We start from the raw sequence: 17,879 nt of genomic DNA on the forward strand, positions 1-17,879 counted from the left end.
AACTAGAAAAAGCTGTTCCTGCGTAACAGCGAGCGAGAATGCTAATCTGCAGAATGATTTGAGCAGAAGATGCAGAAGATCCCTGCAGAAGAGAAAAAGTAGCTATAAAACATTGAAATCAGATTTGAAGAATTTGGAAAAAAAAGTGAAAAAAATTAAGAATTTGGAAGAATTTGAAATTTTTTTAAAAACATTAAATTTTTTTGAAGAATTAGAACAATTAGAAGAATTGGAAGAATTTGAATGAATTTGTATCAATTTGCATTGATTTCAATGGGAAACAGCCAAAAAATCGCACAAAAAGTGAAATATTTTAAAAAGAGTAAAAGTTGGCATAACCATGAAATATAGCAGTCATGCCGGGAACCAGCCGGCAATTGTTTTGATACCGAAATTGTTGAAATCGGGTGAAGTATGCGGGAGTAGTTAGACGCCAACGGAATGATAATAATAAAGAAAAACAAGAAAACCATAAGTGAGAATGCTGTATAGCATTCTCACTTATTAACATTCCCAAATAACACCCCAACATTTCCCGATCCAGCATGTCCAGTTACAGACAGACACAACTGGACTTATCAAAAGTGTAAAACAGGTGACTTTTAAAATGTTCAGCTTCATGTTATCTGCAGTGGCCTACCTCTCCGTTGTAGACGCCTAAATAAAGAGCTGGTTTATTTCTGCAGAAAGTTCGCTTTCTGTGCTAGAGCTGGTAAAACGGAATATCAAGAACAAAACCATTGTTTTGTCAAGTTATTATTTTTTTACTCCTACATTGGTCTGTTTTTTGTTTTTTTTTCTTACAGCTCAGTGGATCTGTAAGAAAATATATTTGACATAAATATTTTTCTGCTACTTTTCCAGGTTGAAGCTTCTGCTGCCGTGGCTGGAGTCCCGTATTCATGAAGGATGTGAAGAGCCAGCTACCCACAACGCGTTGGCCAAGATCTACATCGACAGCAACAACACACCGGAGCGCTTCCTGAAGGAGAACCCGTTCTATGACAGCGCCGTGGTCGGGCGGTACTGTGAGAAAAGAGACCCCCACCTGGCCTGCGTGGCTTATGAGAGGGGACAGTGTGACCTGGACCTTATCAAAGTGTGTAGATCCCATCACTCCATCTAGAGGACCCCGTAATATGCTGATATTAAACCAAGTGTTGTTTCTTGTCTTTCAGGTTTGCAATGAAAATTCATTATTTAAGAGTGAAGCTCGATATCTTGTACGACGGAAAGATCCTGAGCTCTGGGCCAAAGTATTAGAAGAAAACAATCCTTACAGAAGACAGCTCATCGATCAGGTTCGCTTCATTTAACTTCAATCCTACTGTGACCAGAAGTTATTATTGTTGTTTTTACCTTCACCTTTTATTTTGTTTCCACTTTCAGGTGGTGCAGACAGCCCTGTCAGAGACCCAGGACCCAGAGGAGGTGTCGGTCACAGTCAAGGCTTTTATGACTGCAGACCTACCAAATGAGCTGATCGAGCTGCTGGAGAAGATTGTTCTCGACAATTCTGTCTTCAGCGAGCACAGGTACTTTAGTTACATAGCTTCTCAGTATATTCACAATGCAGGTCTTATTTTGTTTTTTAAACTTCTATTTTTCCCAGAAACCTCCAGAATCTGCTGATTTTGACGGCTATCAAGGCTGACCGCACTCGTGTGATGGAGTACATCAACAGGCTAGATAACTACGACGCTCCTGATATCGCCAACATCGCTATTAGCAATGAGCTCTTTGAAGAGGCATTCGCTATTTTCAAGAAGTTTGACGTCAACACCTCAGCCATTCAGGTAAAATAACGTGACCATTATAGGTTGATATTCACGATTCCAGAAAGATTATTGTTTTTTTTGGAGCATTAATCTCCAAAATAAAAACATGAATCAAACAGCATCAAATGGTTGAACCGTGTTTCTGTGGTTTCTCTTCAAAAATCTGAATTTTGTGGCAGATTTTGTAAAGATCTTTGTTCTTCACAAAGATCTTTGTTCTTTGGGATTTTGTAAAGATTTGACTGGCACATAATTAACTTAGCAGGTTCCAATCTCTCTTCAACAGGTACCATAATAAAAAGGAATTGCATTCAAGAATGTTTTTTTTTTTTTATTTATTTTTTTTTTTTCCTGCCATAAATGTTAATTTCTTTGAAGCAAATGGCAGTTGCGATGGATAAACTCCATAATAACTGTTGGTGTCTCTTTAGCATCTTGTATTAACCATTAGCATCTTTGGCATTATTGAAACTGCAGTCAGTGTTGATCCCGTTTGAGTGTTGACCCTTACTTTAACTCTTAGGGTTATGAAAGGCTGCTAATATTTCCATATCAAGCGTATTCCATCACAGAGAGATTTAAAATTCAACAAAATCAAAACTGAGCAATTTGATGTTCTCTTTTCAGCCTTCCTGTTACCTGTTTTAGTCTTTGCTCTCTCCACTTTCTTTTAAATTTAATTTTACATTTTCGAAAACGGAATGACCTTTATAGATAGCTTCTTACATCTCTGTGCTTTCATTTGGTTAATTTTTAAACCACCTCACTAATCCTGATAAGAGATAACTTTAAGTCCTCTTCCAATAAGAACTTTCTCAATGAAGAGTGTTGGTTTTACTGCAATCTGACAGAATTAAATGGCGTTTGAGTTTTTGATTGTTTGGTTGATCTAGTTGAATATTGACCAATTCTGTCCAGCAGCCGATTTCTTTTTTTTTTTTTTCCATTTCTACTTTTAAACCTCTTTGTTTTGATTCCATTTATTCATTTTTGTAGGTTTTGATTGAACACATAGGGAATTTGGATCGAGCCTACGAGTTTGCAGAGCGCTGTAATGAGCCTGCAGTGTGGAGTCAGTTAGCCAGAGCTCAGCTGCAGAGAGACCTGGTCAAAGAGGCCATCGATTCCTACATCAAAGCCGTGGATCCATCGGCGTACATGGAGGTGGTCAACGCAGCCAGCAAGAACAGTAAGCCCCTGCTTCGCTAGGTGTCTCGGCTGCCTCCGTGCATCTTTGTGTTGTTGTTCTGAGTTTCTGGGTGTGCGCCTTCGTTGCAGATAACTGGGAGGACTTGGTGAAGTTCCTGCAAATGGCTCGTAAGAAGGCAAGAGAGTCGTATGTGGAGACGGAGCTGATTTTTGCCCTGGCTAAAACAAACCGTCTGGCTGAGCTGGAAGAATTTGTTAGTGGGCCAAATAATGCTCACATTCAGCAGGTAAAAACAAAAAATTACAGGAATAAAGGCTTGAAATGGCAAGTAATGCTCATTTTTAACCCGTAACGTTTCCAGATACCTTCGAATAAGTGCATAGAGTTGAGAGTGGTTATGAAAGACTATGATTATGAGGAATTTTCCTTCTTTCCAGCAAAATGTGAATAATTGAACGGTAATTAAATTTCAGGTGGGAGACAGATGCTATGAGGAGGGAATGTACGAAGCGGCCAAACTTTTGTACAACAACGTGTCCAACTTTGCTCGACTTGCGTCTACGTTAGTCCACCTTGGGGAATACCAGGCGGCCGTGGACAGCGCCAGGAAAGCCAACAGCACACGGACGTGGAAGGAGGTAAAAAAACGCAAAAACCCCCTGATCACCATACCAATAATGACAAATATCGATATTTTTAAAAGAGATATAAGATGAGACTATATCGTTTAAAATCGAGATGAGATGGCCTATGTTACATTAGAATTATACTTGTATGTATTCCAGTAGGTTAATTTTCAGCTGATTTGCATATTTATCTACATCTGTTTTAAGAAAAAATTCCCAGTGAGACATTTGGGATAAAGCTTTGATTCACAGATACCTTTTTATAATAACTGTGAAAATAAAAACATTGAGGTAAATATTGTATGTCTGCATTCAGCCTAAAAAATATTGAGATGTTATTTTTGGTCCATATTGCCCAGGCCTACAACAAATCATTGTTTTCTTTTTATTTATAATACATGCATTAAGAAAAGGATTGGTGAGGGGCTGGGATGTAAACTATAAAAGGTGCACTCCATAAATGGAGGGTGTAAGGTTCAAATGCCAACCTTTAGACATTTGTTTCATGTCTTCCCCCTTTCTCTCTGCCTGTTGATGTATAATTACTGCCGCTAAAGAACCATTAGTACCACGAGATCTTTTGAATGCATGTTTAGATATAGATAAAAAACATTAAGAACTGACATATTTACAAAAACACTGATTTACAGAAACGGTTATTTATTAAATCTTATAAGTTTTGATCATTTTTTCCAGTAAAATCTTTGTAATTTTAAACATTTTGCTAAGAAAAGCAAAATCTTGTACTCTTAAGGTGGAGACGCATCAAATACAGAAAAACGGATTATATGAAGATGTAGCAATTACGTCTGGTTGAATGTTGAAAGTAAATGAGGGCAGTCATTTTATGGGAAAGTCATGAGTCAGACAGAAAGAGACACACGTTGGCAAAATAAATCACATCTGCTTTGGAGAAAATGCAAAATGTAATCTCTGAACCTCAAGGTAAATGGTGCACAGTTTCCAGCCAGCTTTTAATGTAAATAATGGAACCTGGGGATCGAGTGATCTTGTTGAACACTGAAATAATGACTTGGTGTTCGCTATACTACAACAGATTATGCTGGAGTAAAAGTTAGATTTGGTTTTAGCAATGCGGTCCTGCTGGTAATGCAAAAATAGTTTCTGTACATCTCTTTGTGGATAGTGAGTCCAGTTTTACGGTAAAGCCATTCAAGCTGCCAGCGTTTGGCTTTCATAAGCTGAAGTTCGGCTGTAAACCAGGGAGCAGAGAGGGAGACAGAGACAAATCTGTTTTTTAGTGGAGCGAGGGAGTTGAGGATATCATGAAGTCCTGTGTTACTTTAGTTGATGTGCTGGAGATTGTGATTTTCTTTCAAGCAGCACTTTATTATTTCTTGCAAGAATGAGAACAGAAAGTGTCTCGGCATCTGTTCTTGACAAAGTGAATCGCTCCCTTTATACCAGCGCAATCTGTGGGAGATGTCACACCACAGTATCTCACAGGAGGTCTGGGAATCTCCAGGTTGGTTCTAATGAGCACTATAACTCTTTCAAAAAGAATGTGTACAGTAAAAACTAAACCTTGAACCAAGGGGAGAGTTTCCTCCTTATGCGTATCGGGCACTTCCTGACATCTTCTGAAACACTCCCCAGGCCCCAGCAAGGTGAAATACAACAGGCTGACACGTAAATTAAACAATGCAGCTGCAACAGGCGGAGTGAATACATGAGTACGGCCTACAAGCGTTTCATTTAACAATTCCCACTTTATGAAACATAAAATTCAGAAAAATATAAATGGAAAAGGGAATTATTAGGACAGAATTTATGAGGGAAAATAGTATAACATCCTATAAGTCAAATTATAGCTATTGCTTTAAATATTTTTATTTTTCTCCTTTAGCTTTATAAACCATAGAGTTGTCTTTACCTGGGCGATGTTAGACTTTATTTCTTAAATTAAAATGTAACTTTTAAAATTTAGCTAAACATTCTGGAAGTGTATATACTTCATGTTTTGGTATTAAATGCTATATGTGCCAATTCTTAGTTGCACAAACAGTTTGGAAAACCTGTTAATATTATGCATAGGTATTTATAGTTAAATTGAACATTTTAAAATAAATATTGTATTTTTAAATGTGAAACTGAAGGTAAAACTTTAATACAAGTAAATATTGAGGAATGGGGGAACTTTGCAGTTATTACAAACAACATCCTTCAGGGGGAAAAAACGCTAAACAATTATGTTTCTGTAATTTTTCTTAGAAACAGCTTTGTTGTGTAGAGATAGAGAAAGGTTTTCCTTGAGCTCTCATTTGTGCAGAAATTCAAGCGGTTAAGAAACCAAACTTGAAAACAGTCCTAAGGCCCTCAGCTAGAGCAGATCTGTTAAGCTCTATTGATTTTATTTTATTTTTAATGAAACCCGGCGATTCTTCTCCCCTTTCCCTTAACTCCACAGGTCTGCTTTGCATGTGTCAACGGCGAGGAGTTTCGTCTGGCGCAGATCTGCGGCCTTCACATTGTGATCCACGCCGATGAGCTGGAGGAGCTGATCAGTTACTATCAGGACCGCGGGTACTTCGAGGAGCTCATCGCCCTGCTGGAGGCGGCGCTGGGCCTGGAGCGGGCCCACATGGGCATGTTCACGGAGCTCGCCATCCTCTATTCCAAGTTCAAACCTCAGAAAATGAGGGAGCACCTGGAGCTCTTCTGGTCAAGAGTCAACATCCCAAAGGTAGATCGTCTGTGTGCGTTGGTGTAAATGTGTGTTTCATGTAGGGCTGAACGATTTTGGAAAATAATCTAATTGTGATTTTTTTTTTTCTTTCTTTTCTTAATATTGCAATTTAATGCGTTTTTTTATTTTTTTATTTTTTCTTTTCTTTTTTTTTTTCAGTTTAATTTATCATGTGTTTTAAAATGTATACAAACAACAAATCAATTTGTTTCCTCGCCGTTTGGATTAGTTGCTAAAAGACCCACAGCATCTAAACTGTAGTAATGTAGTAATTTTGCAGTAATGATTGCGTTCTGCCTACAATATAACCAAAATTGCAATTTTGACTTTTCTCCGCATTAACCACAAGCAACAAAAATGGCCTCTAAATAAAGATGTTTGTAAACAAGGACTATTTTAAATATGAACTTTTAATGTTTCTATTGATCAGAATATTATTCAAAAGAACAGCTTTAAATTTAATTGGACATCAATCCTTGTTGGACATAAAGTGCAAAGTCCAACCAACAAGCAAGTCTACGTATTAAACTGAATGACCAGTACTTAATGCTTTGTATGATTTATGTAAACTTTAAAACAAGTAATAAAATTAGATGATCTCACTGCTGCAACTGTCTTCCCTTCCATGTGGAGGCAAACCCACTTTAAACATTTTACTGACACCTGATGGATGTGTCTAATTCCCTAATTGTTACATAGCCAAAAATTGCAGACCTCTGCGGTTTGGATTTTTTTTTAAATTTTTTTTTAAAATCACGATTATATTGAAAATGCGATTAATTGTTCAGCCCTAGTTTCATGTGTTCTGTGTTGAAACATAGAAAATATCAAACCCATTTATGTTCTCTGCACAACCGACTTTGACACCACGTGAATATCAGGTATTCCTGGGTCGTCTCATTGTGGTTTATTAAATGTGTTCTGATATGTTTCATCGCTTGAATCTTTTTTTCAACTGTTTTTAAAGATTATGATATAGAAATGTTTTAAGAAAGAAAGAAACAATTGCCGTAAAGACGTTTCATGCAAGTAAATGCAGTTAATCTACCTTCTAGAAAGTAGACTTTAGATCTCGCAAATCACATTTTTCCTTGTTTTTCCAGGTTCTTCGTGCAGCCGAGCAGTCTCATTTATGGGCAGAGCTGGTTTTCCTTTACGATAAATACGAGGAGTATGACAACGCCGTCATCACTATGATGAACCATGCAACGGACGCATGGAAAGAAGGGCTGTTTAAAGACATAATCGCCAAGGTAAACCAGTCTAATTTTAACAGAACTATTTATTTCTACAGAAACGTCTACTACTGCCGCCCTTTTTAACAAGACATGTAAAGAAAAATAGAAGCCCTCGTTGAACCTATTTTTTTTTCAAGAACTTTATCAATGGGCTGATGCAGTTCCAGGAATAGGCCTGCGTTTATGGACCAGGTCTGGAATCAGTTTTATTGGCCTCTGTCTCGGGTGTTGTGATGGCAAATATCTTTTCTTAAATGAGTTGGGAGCACATGGGTTTAATAAAGGCTGTTGTTCACTTCTGCATCAATCCAAGATGTCCGACCCTTAGGAACAAAACCAAAATACAGCCATTTATTTTAGCTAACATGCTTGTTGGCCTATGTTGCCACTAGCTATTGCTAGCCAACTAGCTTGTGTCCTATGACTGTAATGTTTTTCTATTCATGTACAGCACTTTGAATCGTCTTGTTACTGAAAAGTGCTTTAAAAATAAACTTACCTTACTGTAGCACTTAAGCAGTTTAAAAGTATTTTGTGACCACATTAAATTAGAGCTCAGACTTCATTAAAAATTTTCTTTTTGTTTCTGAATCTTCCATTTTAACCCTAAATTTTTAGGTTCAGATTGTTGGTCTGATTTAAAGTTTAAAGCAGTTTTCTGCTTCATTTTCAATGTCTGCTAATTAGTATACTTTGTAAAATTCTTCATCTCTTAAAAAACATTTTGTTTCTGTATCTGTACATTATCTTTACATTTGTTGGTTTTTACTTTCAGGTTGCCAACGTGGAGTTGTACTATAAATCTCTTTCTTTCTACCTGGAATTCAAACCTCTCCTCATTAATGACCTGCTGACTATTTTGTCTCCCCGGCTGGACCACAACAGAGCCGTCAGCTTTTTTTCTAAGGTAACCTCCTGCGAAGAAGACGAGCTGCACGATTCCCCTCCTTTATCTGTGCCGGTGACCGTTGTGACGTATTTTGCTTTTGCTTGATCAGATGAATCAGCTAAAGTTGGTCAAGCCCTACTTGAGATCGGTCCAGAGTCACAACAATAAGGCTGTCAACGAGGCGCTCAACAATTTACTAACAGAAGAGGAAGACTACCAGGTTTGTAGTTCACAGGCTGTAAAAAGGTTTGGTTGGGGAGACGGCGTCTTTTTTTTTTCTCCTTAGATTGAGAGTGCTGTTAAATTACCCGAGGCTATTTGTGTTAATGCAGACAGTTGATTTGGTAATTATTACATTTTCTGCTTGCAACTCTCATAATTTCTATGAATAATTTATGGTTTATTTAAATCAGAGCTGAATCGTGTCTTGGTGTTGAAAAAGGCTTTCTTTAGCCCTTGACATTTCCAAATTTTGATTCTAAAAATGTACGTTTCCACTGACTAGCTGCTGTTCTCTGTAATGCGAGTTAAATTTGGGTTTGTCTGCAGAGCCTGAGAGCCTCCATCGACGCTTACGATAACTTTGACACCATCGACCTGGCTCAGAGGTTAGAGAAACACGAACTGATCGAGTTCAGGCGTATCGCCGCTTACCTGTACAAAAGAAACAACCGCTGGAGGCAGAGTGTGGAGCTTTGCAAGAAAGACAAACTGTACAAGGTAAACAAAACAAAAAAAACATCTATCCTTACCAGGGAAGACTCATATATTGGTCACCCTGTCACAATAAAGATAAACTCTACATTGACTGTTTTCAAACAATGAAAAATGATACAATTAGGACTGCAGGGTTACTGGTCTTCCATGAAATTATCAATTAATGCCGTTTTTACATTTCAATGGAGCTGTGATGGTGGACTATTGACTGTTTTAAATATACATGTAATGCCTGTATATCTGGATTGGATTGTATCTCAGCTTAAATCATCAGTATCAGCGCTGTATTAATATTAGATGCAAATGAGCCCATTTCTAAACTTTTTCATAGAAATATTTAATATTAAACTGGAAACGTTGTAGTGTCTTCATCTTCCAGCAGATGGCGGTGTTTGTTTGTTTCTTTACGGCTCGTTCCTGTATGAAACGCTTTCTGTTCTGTGACGTGCAGTAATTTAACTCCTGGTCGTGTTGATGTCCCCCAGGATGCCATGCTCTTCGCCGCAGAGTCCAAGGATGCAGAGCTGGCAGAGACTCTGCTGCAGTGGTTTCTGGAGGAAGACAGGAAGGAGTGCTTTGCCGCCTGCCTGTTCGCCTCCTATGACCTCCTCCACCCCGATGTGGTGCTGGAACTGGCCTGGAGGCACAACATAATGGACTTCGCCATGCCCTACTTCATTCAAGTCATGAGAGAGTACCTCACTAAGGTTAGAACTGAGGAGAGGTCAAAAACTGAGTACCCTCGCTTAAAGTGCTTACATTAAAATTGTGTTTTTTTGTGCTTTAAGATCATTTTAGCACAGGATTACTGCACAGCATAAGTAGTTCACCTTTTTTTTGCATATACTTGTCTTGACAAGTCAGGTTTGAATACAATAGTTGATGAAGAACCAGGTTGTACTGGTGCAACTAGACGAGGAAGGAAGCATTGATTGTCTCATAAAATTTTAACCTGTAGACATTTTCAGTCGTCTCTTTGGGTTCTTTTTCAGGTTGATGAATTTGCAGCGAAGGTGACGGTCTCTGGCCCTCTTTTTTTCAAACATTTTCTCTGTTCTGTTTGTTTTATGTTGTAACACTTGTAGGAACGCAGCATGGACTGTAGACCGAGCACAACCTAACCATCCCGGGTCCTAGAGAGCTGTGGTTGCAGTGTGCAGGCTTTTGTTCCACTTCACCATCAACACATTTTAAGCTAAAAAACAAATGACTCCAGCCTGTTTTAAAACAGTAAAATAGAATTGAGAAAAAAAAAATGGAAAAAGCAACAAACTAAATATCAAAACTTTTCTTTTTTAAATCTAAAGGGACACAACAAAGTGTATTGGGTTTATTTATTCGGGCTAATAAGTGCTTTTTCAGTACAGATGTTAAGTAAAAACACATTTATTATCTTTACCTTTTTAACATAGTAAAAAATAAATCTAAGAGAGCATGTGGAAACACCAAGGGCTATGCTCCTGGTGCTGTCTATACAATTTATTTTGATATATAAAGCTTTGAAAAAAAACACTGAATAAATAGCAGTTTATAATTGCTTATTGGGCAAAAATATCAGACCGTTTGGCTGTTCTCCTCTTTAGAAGGAACAGAAATATAACTGATGCATTGGGGGTTGGTTAGTCTGGCTGACTGCTTCACACTGCAAAAAACGGAACTAGAAATAAGTAAAATGTTCTTAAAATCAGTGCATTTGTCCTTGATTTGAGCAGGTAAATAAGACTATTTGCCAATGGAATAAGATTTTTTCACTTAAAATAAGAACAATTCATCTCCATCGTCTTATTTCAAGTGAAGGATGTCTAATTATCTTATTTTAGGGGTCAAAATACTCGTTCCATTGGCAGGTAATCTTATTTACCTGCCCAAATCAAGGATAAATACACTATCTTTAAGAACATTTTACTTATTTTTTGGCCCGTTTTTGCAGTTTCAGTAACTAGTTTGCAGACAGCTGCTTAACAGACGTGCTGCTTGGAGCTTGACAAGTACACTTTTTAAATACAGTCATCCTTAAGGTGGTTTGTTGCCCTCCTTTGGTTTCCAAAGTGAAGGAGCCTTCTTTCAGCCAGCTGACTGGCAGTGTGCAGCATCAGGTGGGGGGAAGGGGAGTGCTGCAACGACAGAATTTCTGTTTTTATCCTTTCTGGAGCCATATCTTTTATAAAACCCTGGTAAACCTTGATTCCTGATACTTGCCTATGCGTATCTGCAAAGTTAAACTCTGTGTTGGTGGCCGGAGCTAAAGCCTGTTCAGAATGTATTTTTCTTCATGACCACATATTAGTCTGTCCTGGCCTAACAAAAACCTGTCGCCCTCTAACTTGGCCCTCATGGGGTTGCATCTAGTGCTGAGTGGTAAATTTAAAAATAGTGGACTAATGTATGGAGAACAAAAAGACGACCTGTACGGGGTAATAGAGGAATGGAGAACGAGGCTGACGTCAACTGTAAGAGCACACAGAACATGATTTTCCTAGGTCTATCTTATCTGAGAAAAATGTCGCCCAGCAGAATCCTATGCAGATAAAATGCTAATGTCGGCGCACCGTTTTGCTTGTATTTAAAGCACTGAATGGATTTATAATGCCTGCATGAGGATTGCGACATAGAGCTGAGTCCCCTCTTTGGGACAGGGACACGTCTCACATATTGCTCAGGCGAAGGCTGCGACTTGTAGACCACGCCCTGCTGGGTCTGGAGTCACAGAGCAAGCTCTGAAACTCGAGGGTCAGGGAACTCAAGGGCTTGACTTGTATGACGTGAAAAAGGACAAAAGCTATTCCGAAATAGAGTCTGGTTCATGGTTGCATGTTAACTGCAGCACTTTAATATTAAATAGGGTTATGAAATCAAAAGCAACACTCAAAAGCTTATTAGATGCACCCCCATGTTTCTAACTGCAGGGAAATCTTTTTTTTTTTAGTTTTTACCTACAGCCTGCAAACAAAGTACGGACCTTCTTTCTTCTGTTCCTTGAGAGGTCTTTTGTTTTAATTCTTAGCGATTTGAAACTTAAATTAAGAGAAAAAAAGAAACGTTTTTGCCACATCAATATTAATGAGGTTTTTAAGTGCTTTTCAAGTGGAGCTTGACCTTTCCACTTCTATAAAGCCCTTTTTTTACTTTTGGTTCTTGTACTTTCGACTCAATAGAAATCCCCACTGATTCAGGTGCACCGCTGCTTAAGCTGATTCTCTTACATCAGGATTTTTATTTCCAGTTATATCTACAGTTAAAGCACAAAGCCGCTCGCAGTTAGCACCATTTCTCCACATTATTACAACCAGCTCTTGTTTTAAAGACTGGTTGCCTGCCTGGCAGATATGAGCTCAACATGGGAGCTGGTACGGAGCCCCTAAAGGGACATTTAAGGGAAATTTGAAAAAAATTACTTTCTGGTGTGCACCAGAAATGTTTTTTTTTTCTTTTTTAATTTTCCTTCAATGCCCCTTTAGGGGGTCGGTAAGCTTGTGATTAGTAGCCGAATTTTTAAATGATTTCTGAGAAGCGTTTACTCGCAGCTATGGAGGGGATGCATGTGAAGCCTCTGCTTTCAGTGGTGCTGAACTGACCAGAAATGTGCCACCGGCATATACATTACCTTGCAAAAGTATTCACCCCTTTGGCATTTTCATGTTTTGATGCCTCCAACCTGGAATTAAAATTAAATGTTTAAGAGTTTGCACCATTTCATTTACAGAACCTGCCTGCAACGTTGAAGATGTTGTTTATTTTTATTGTGAAGCACGCCACAAATTTGACAAAATAACATAAAACTTCAGTGTGCACTGGTTGTGCACACTGGATCAGTCACTATGAGCTCGCCACATCTGGCCTCTGAGATTTTTGACCATTGCTCATGGCACAACTGCTCCAGCTTCAGCTTCTTCATGTTGATGGTTTTCACAGATTCTCAATTGGATTGATGTCTGGACTTTGACTAGTCCATTCCAACACATTTAAATGTTTCCCCTTAAACCAATCATGTGTTGCTTTAGCAGTGCGCTCCGGGTCATTGTCCTGCTGCAGGGCAAACCTCAGTCCTGGTATCAAATCACCAGCAGACTGACCATCTTCCTCTCGATTCAGACCACTTTCCAAGTCCCTGCTGCTGAAACGCATCCCCACAGCATGATGCTGCCACCGCCGTGTTTCACTGTCGGCATGGTGTTCTAGGGGTTATGGGATGTGTTGAGTTTGCTCCGGACGTGGTGTGACGGCCATGTATTGGTGACTGAAAAGTTCAGTCTTAGTCTCATCGGACCAGAGCACCTTCCTCCATACATTTGAGGAGTTGCCCACGTGCCTTTTGGCTAACTGAACATGTGCCTTCTTATTTTTAACACTAAGAAATGGCATTTTGCGGCCACTGCTTCAGAAAGTCCAGCTCTATGGAGTTTAGGGCTTATTTTGGACAGATCTTTGAGTGTCTGCCTCACTAATTGATTCCCTCCTGTCCCGGTCTGAGTTCTGATAGGCGGCCCTCTCTTGGCAGGTTTGTTGTGGTACCATGTGCTTTCCATTTGAAGATGATTGATTTGATAGAGCTAAGGGGGAGAATAAAATATTGGCATATTTTTTATAACCTCATCCTGGAGAGCCCCTCAGTCTTCATGGTGTGATGCCGCTTGCTTAGTGGAGCTGCAAGCTCTGGGGCTGTTTATACTGACAGAGGCGGGACACAGATTGCACGCAAATTGACTTAATTTCACTGTGACTTATGAAGGTAATTGGTTGCACCAGAGCTAGTAGGGACTTCATAGCAAATGGGGTGGATGCATTATATTTACATGCCAATTTCTATTTTTTTTTATTCACTTCAATTATTTTGTGCAGATCCATCACATAAATAAGATTAAAAAACATTTTAATTGCAGCTTGGAATGTAACAAAACAGACAAAAGTCCAATGGGGGTGAATATTTTTGTAAGGCACTGTAGGCATGTGTATAGGCTGTGTTGGCTTCTTATCTCCCAATAAATAACATAATATTCCTTTAACCTTGATGTGTGTTATAATCCAGTCTGTGAAGGGTCAGTTCACAGCCATTGAAGAGTTGTATTTCTGTTTTTAGAGGTGAAAGTAAAACCCAAAATCTGAAGCTTTTCTAATGCAAATGTCTTTATTTCCATCATTCTGGGCAAATCGGACCGTTTAAAGACAAGCTAGCATAAGACACTGGTCATCACTGCCGCTGCTCGGTTTGTCTAGAGATAAATCCTGCATATGGCAACAATTGTGCATTGTTTCAATGCAACTTCAGTGAACTGACCCTTTTTTTTAAATTATTCTTTAAAATTCTCACTGGAAGCTGTTTTAGAAATCCTCACCAGACCTGCATGTCATCTTCGCTTTGGTAACCATAGCTACACTGGGAGTTACAGTGTGTTTGTAGTGTTTTTTGAAGGTTCTAATATTTATTTACTCAATGTGAAGGAAAATCTTAATTTAATTGTTATACAGGAGATTTTTTACAGTTTAGGTTCTCTGAGAGAATTAAAAAATAGAAGCCTTTTTAAATGAAGCCTGTAAATCTATGTGATCATTACAATGTAGGTGCTCTGCAAAAATCTTGATTTAAATACATTATTTTTTACAAGGTATTGAAGCTTAGTAAATATTTAAGCTACATTTGTATATAATTTTGAGTAGAAACCTTCCCTCAGGGTAACCTCAGTGTATGATTTGAGACTTCCTACGTTATGAATAACTTATCCGTGCTCTCTGCTGCCCTCAGGTGGATAAACTTGAGGAGGCAGAAAGCCACAGGAAAACTGAGGATGAAGTGAAAGAGCCTCAGCCGATAGTGTTTGGTAAGTTCAGAGACACTTAATGAGTTATAGAAATCACTAGTGCTTTTCACTGTGACTGTGAACTTTAACTCAGTGCATCTTGATTTAGATGGCAGAGAAATTTTATTGCTTTACCTCCAACAAAGTGAGAAGTTGGAATGAATTCATCGGACTAGCTGAAGGAAGAAATTACAATTTACTGTTTCATAATCAATAGATTTATCTTATAGACCAGGGGCCTGCAACCTTTACAGTCTAAAGAGCCATTTTGCCTACAGTCCACATGAATTAAACTCGTTCAGAGCCGCAAATGTTACCTGACCTTTTGAAAAAAGACAAGTTATAATTTGTGATAAAGATCTACTGTAGGAAATATGTTGTCATTGTTAAAGAAACGTCCTTTTATGTCTATTTTGAGGTTTAAAAGAAGAGGATGGATGGGATGTTGATATTTGTGGATAATTACGTAAAAAATATGTTCATTATGTTTCCAACATAATGAAAAAATAATGATTTAAAATTGTATATTACTGGCACTTTTAGCATCGTTCTGTTGTGAAGATGAAAAGCAATTATTCCAAGAAAAAACTGCTAAAACCTACATTTATTAATCATTATATTTAAATACCATAATAAAAATATAATTTGTGGCCAAAGTTATTAAAAGCCACTTGCGGCTCCAGAGCGACAGGTTGCAGACCCCTGTTTTAGACTGAGAACATTTTTGAAAAGGCAGCGTTCTAAACTAATTTTCATAAAAAAAATTAAACTGTTGTCCTTCACTAATCCCACATCTTTTTGTCTCACCAGGCCAGCAGCTGATGCTGACCGCCGCTACCACTCCTGTGGCTCCTCAGCCAGCATATCCGGCATACGGCTACCCTGGCGCCGCTGCTCCGCCGGCGGCGGGTTACCCCGCCCAGCCCGCCTATGGCTTCAACATGTAGACTCCCAAGTCCTCGTCCTGTTTCATCTTATTTCCTGGTATACCCTCACCCCCGAAAGACTCGCGCACACTTGACCTGAAACATGCTGCCCTGAGTCCCAGTCGATGTGGTGGAGGCTTTCACCTTCCAAAGAGTCTCTCCGCCAGTGCTCACTGAAACTGCAGTAGAAACCTTCATCTCAAGATTCTTTACGCCCGGTTTAGATGAGTGGTACTAGAGACATTATGAGGGACAGTGGTTTTCTCCCCCGCCATCTTTCCACTTGGACTCAACGACTGCATCACTAATCTGAACAGCTTGAAGTTGCCTCTCAGCTGCAGGGGGAGCACCTTTACCTTCACCGAACCACTCTGTCCTCTTACTGTTCCATGTGGACTTTATTAACCATAGAGCAGCCTTTGTTTGTTTGTTTGTTTCTCTGTTTCGCACTGATGAAGAAGAGACTTATCCGAGAAGCAGCGGGGCGGTGGGAGGCACGTGTTTGCTCCTCCACGCTCCTCTTGAAAGCACTGTTGCGGCCTTATTTAATCGAAGGGAGGTGGCTTGTTTGTCTCGCATTTGATTTCACATCTGTGTCATGCTCTGTTTTGGAAGACAGTTAACTGTGCAATAGTTCTGTGTGTCCTTTCACAACAGGTACAAGTATTGGCAGGGTGCTGACTAATGACTGCTTGTGAATAAGGGTTGCTGTCTGTGAATGAGTGTTTGTGTGTGCGTGGAGCCTCAGAAGTTTTTGCGGGCACATTACGAAACTTTCACCCACCGCCGACCTGATCTCAGAGCCGCCGACGTCAGGATGGGTGGGAGGGGGAAAAAAAAGAAGAAGAAAAAAACACAAAAGAAAGCAGGTGAAATCATCAATATGTGCATGTGCTGCCAAATAATAATACTGCAACCAGGAGCACAACTGTCATGTTACACACAAGTATATCAAGTATTACAGATTTTGTGTCAAAACAAAGATGTATGATAAATCCTTCCCACCATATTAAAAAAAAAAATAAAGAGAAAAAAAAAAGATGTGGTGAAGCTTCAAGTCTCATGGAGATGGCGACTCTTCCTGGTGCCAGTTAAGTTAAAAAAAGTGTGTAATTTAAATGTAATGAAATTCCTAACAGAACAGAAGTAAAATAGTATGAAACACCATATGTATTGCCTATAATGTGTTGTAGTCCTAAAAAAAAAAAAGTATAAAGATTTTTTTTTTGTAAGAAAAAGGCAAAAGGGCCAAAACAGCAGCTTAATAAATGGCAAAGTCTTGAGGCAAGTCTGCTTAAAGTGATGTTCATTGATTTTTTTGTCTCCTTTATTTACTCTGCTCGTAGCATCATGACCTTCTGTGATGTCTTTATTTACTGTTTTTAACGCATACTTTGCATGAACTACTGCATCAATGCAGCACGACATGGAGGTGACGAACCTTTAGCACGGCTGATATGCTAATGAAGCTCAGGTTTCTTTAAAAGTGGTCATAATTTTGTTGGTTTTGGTGTCTTGCGATTTTTCTTCTTACATTGGTGTGTATGTTCTCTGTGGGCTTTGGTTCAGATGAGTTTGAAGACAAGTTAAGTACTGGGGTTATTAAAGCAGGTATTGCATCTTAAAGCTCTCCTTGCCTGCAGGGGAAAGCATGATGTCCTCAAATATTTCTTGGTTCTGACTAGTTTTGCTAAAATCAGATGGCACCCCAAATCATCACAGACTGTGGAAACTTTACACTGGACTTAAAGCAACGTGAATCCTGTGCAATCCCTCCAGACTTTGGGACCTTGATCCCTAAACGACGTGCAAAATTAACTTTAATCTGAAAAGCGGACTTTAGTATCCAATCCATTTTCTTCGTACTCCAGGTAAGACCCTTTTGATGTCTGAATCAGGAATGGCTACAATAAATACAGCGGTGGTAGCCCCAGCTCTGGTGTTGTGGTTCTTAAAGCTCTGACTCTCATCTGAACTCTTGAATGGGATTTGTTTCACATTCCAAGCCTGCATTGTGTACCTGTTCACCCTTTTCTGCCACACTTTCGCCTTC

At 39.1% G+C, this 17,879-nt stretch overlaps 1 protein-coding gene across 4 annotated transcripts in view; it reads left to right on the forward strand.

Annotated features, from left to right (window-relative positions):
* Positions 1-17,126, forward strand: part of cltcl1 (clathrin, heavy chain-like 1) — a 46,441-nt gene extending 29,315 nt beyond the window's left edge. For 2 of the 4 annotated variants that reach the window (XM_021318059.2, XM_021318060.2), the window contains 16 exons: positions 865-1,099; positions 1,179-1,301; positions 1,390-1,535; positions 1,613-1,796; positions 2,775-2,967; positions 3,057-3,214; positions 3,402-3,566; positions 5,983-6,258; positions 7,365-7,514; positions 8,275-8,406; positions 8,498-8,608; positions 8,938-9,108; positions 9,591-9,812; positions 10,098-10,124; positions 14,846-14,921; positions 15,711-17,126. In XM_021318059.2, coding sequence (XP_021173734.2) covers positions 865-1,099; positions 1,179-1,301; positions 1,390-1,535; positions 1,613-1,796; positions 2,775-2,967; positions 3,057-3,214; positions 3,402-3,566; positions 5,983-6,258; positions 7,365-7,514; positions 8,275-8,406; positions 8,498-8,608; positions 8,938-9,108; positions 9,591-9,812; positions 10,098-10,124; positions 14,846-14,921; positions 15,711-15,847 — 2,506 coding nt within the window. In that variant the 3' untranslated portion in view covers positions 15,848-17,126. The remainder of the gene's footprint in view (positions 1-864; positions 1,100-1,178; positions 1,302-1,389; positions 1,536-1,612; positions 1,797-2,774; positions 2,968-3,056; positions 3,215-3,401; positions 3,567-5,982; positions 6,259-7,364; positions 7,515-8,274; positions 8,407-8,497; positions 8,609-8,937; positions 9,109-9,590; positions 9,813-10,097; positions 10,125-14,845; positions 14,922-15,710) is intronic. The other 2 variants (XM_012865605.3, XM_012865606.3) reach the window with 1 other exon arrangement.
* The last annotated feature ends 753 nt before the right edge of the window (positions 17,127-17,879 follow it).

Source organism: Fundulus heteroclitus, chromosome 12 (assembly GCF_011125445.2).
Source record: "Fundulus heteroclitus isolate FHET01 chromosome 12, MU-UCD_Fhet_4.1, whole genome shotgun sequence".
NCBI lineage: Eukaryota > Metazoa > Chordata > Actinopteri > Cyprinodontiformes > Fundulidae > Fundulus > Fundulus heteroclitus.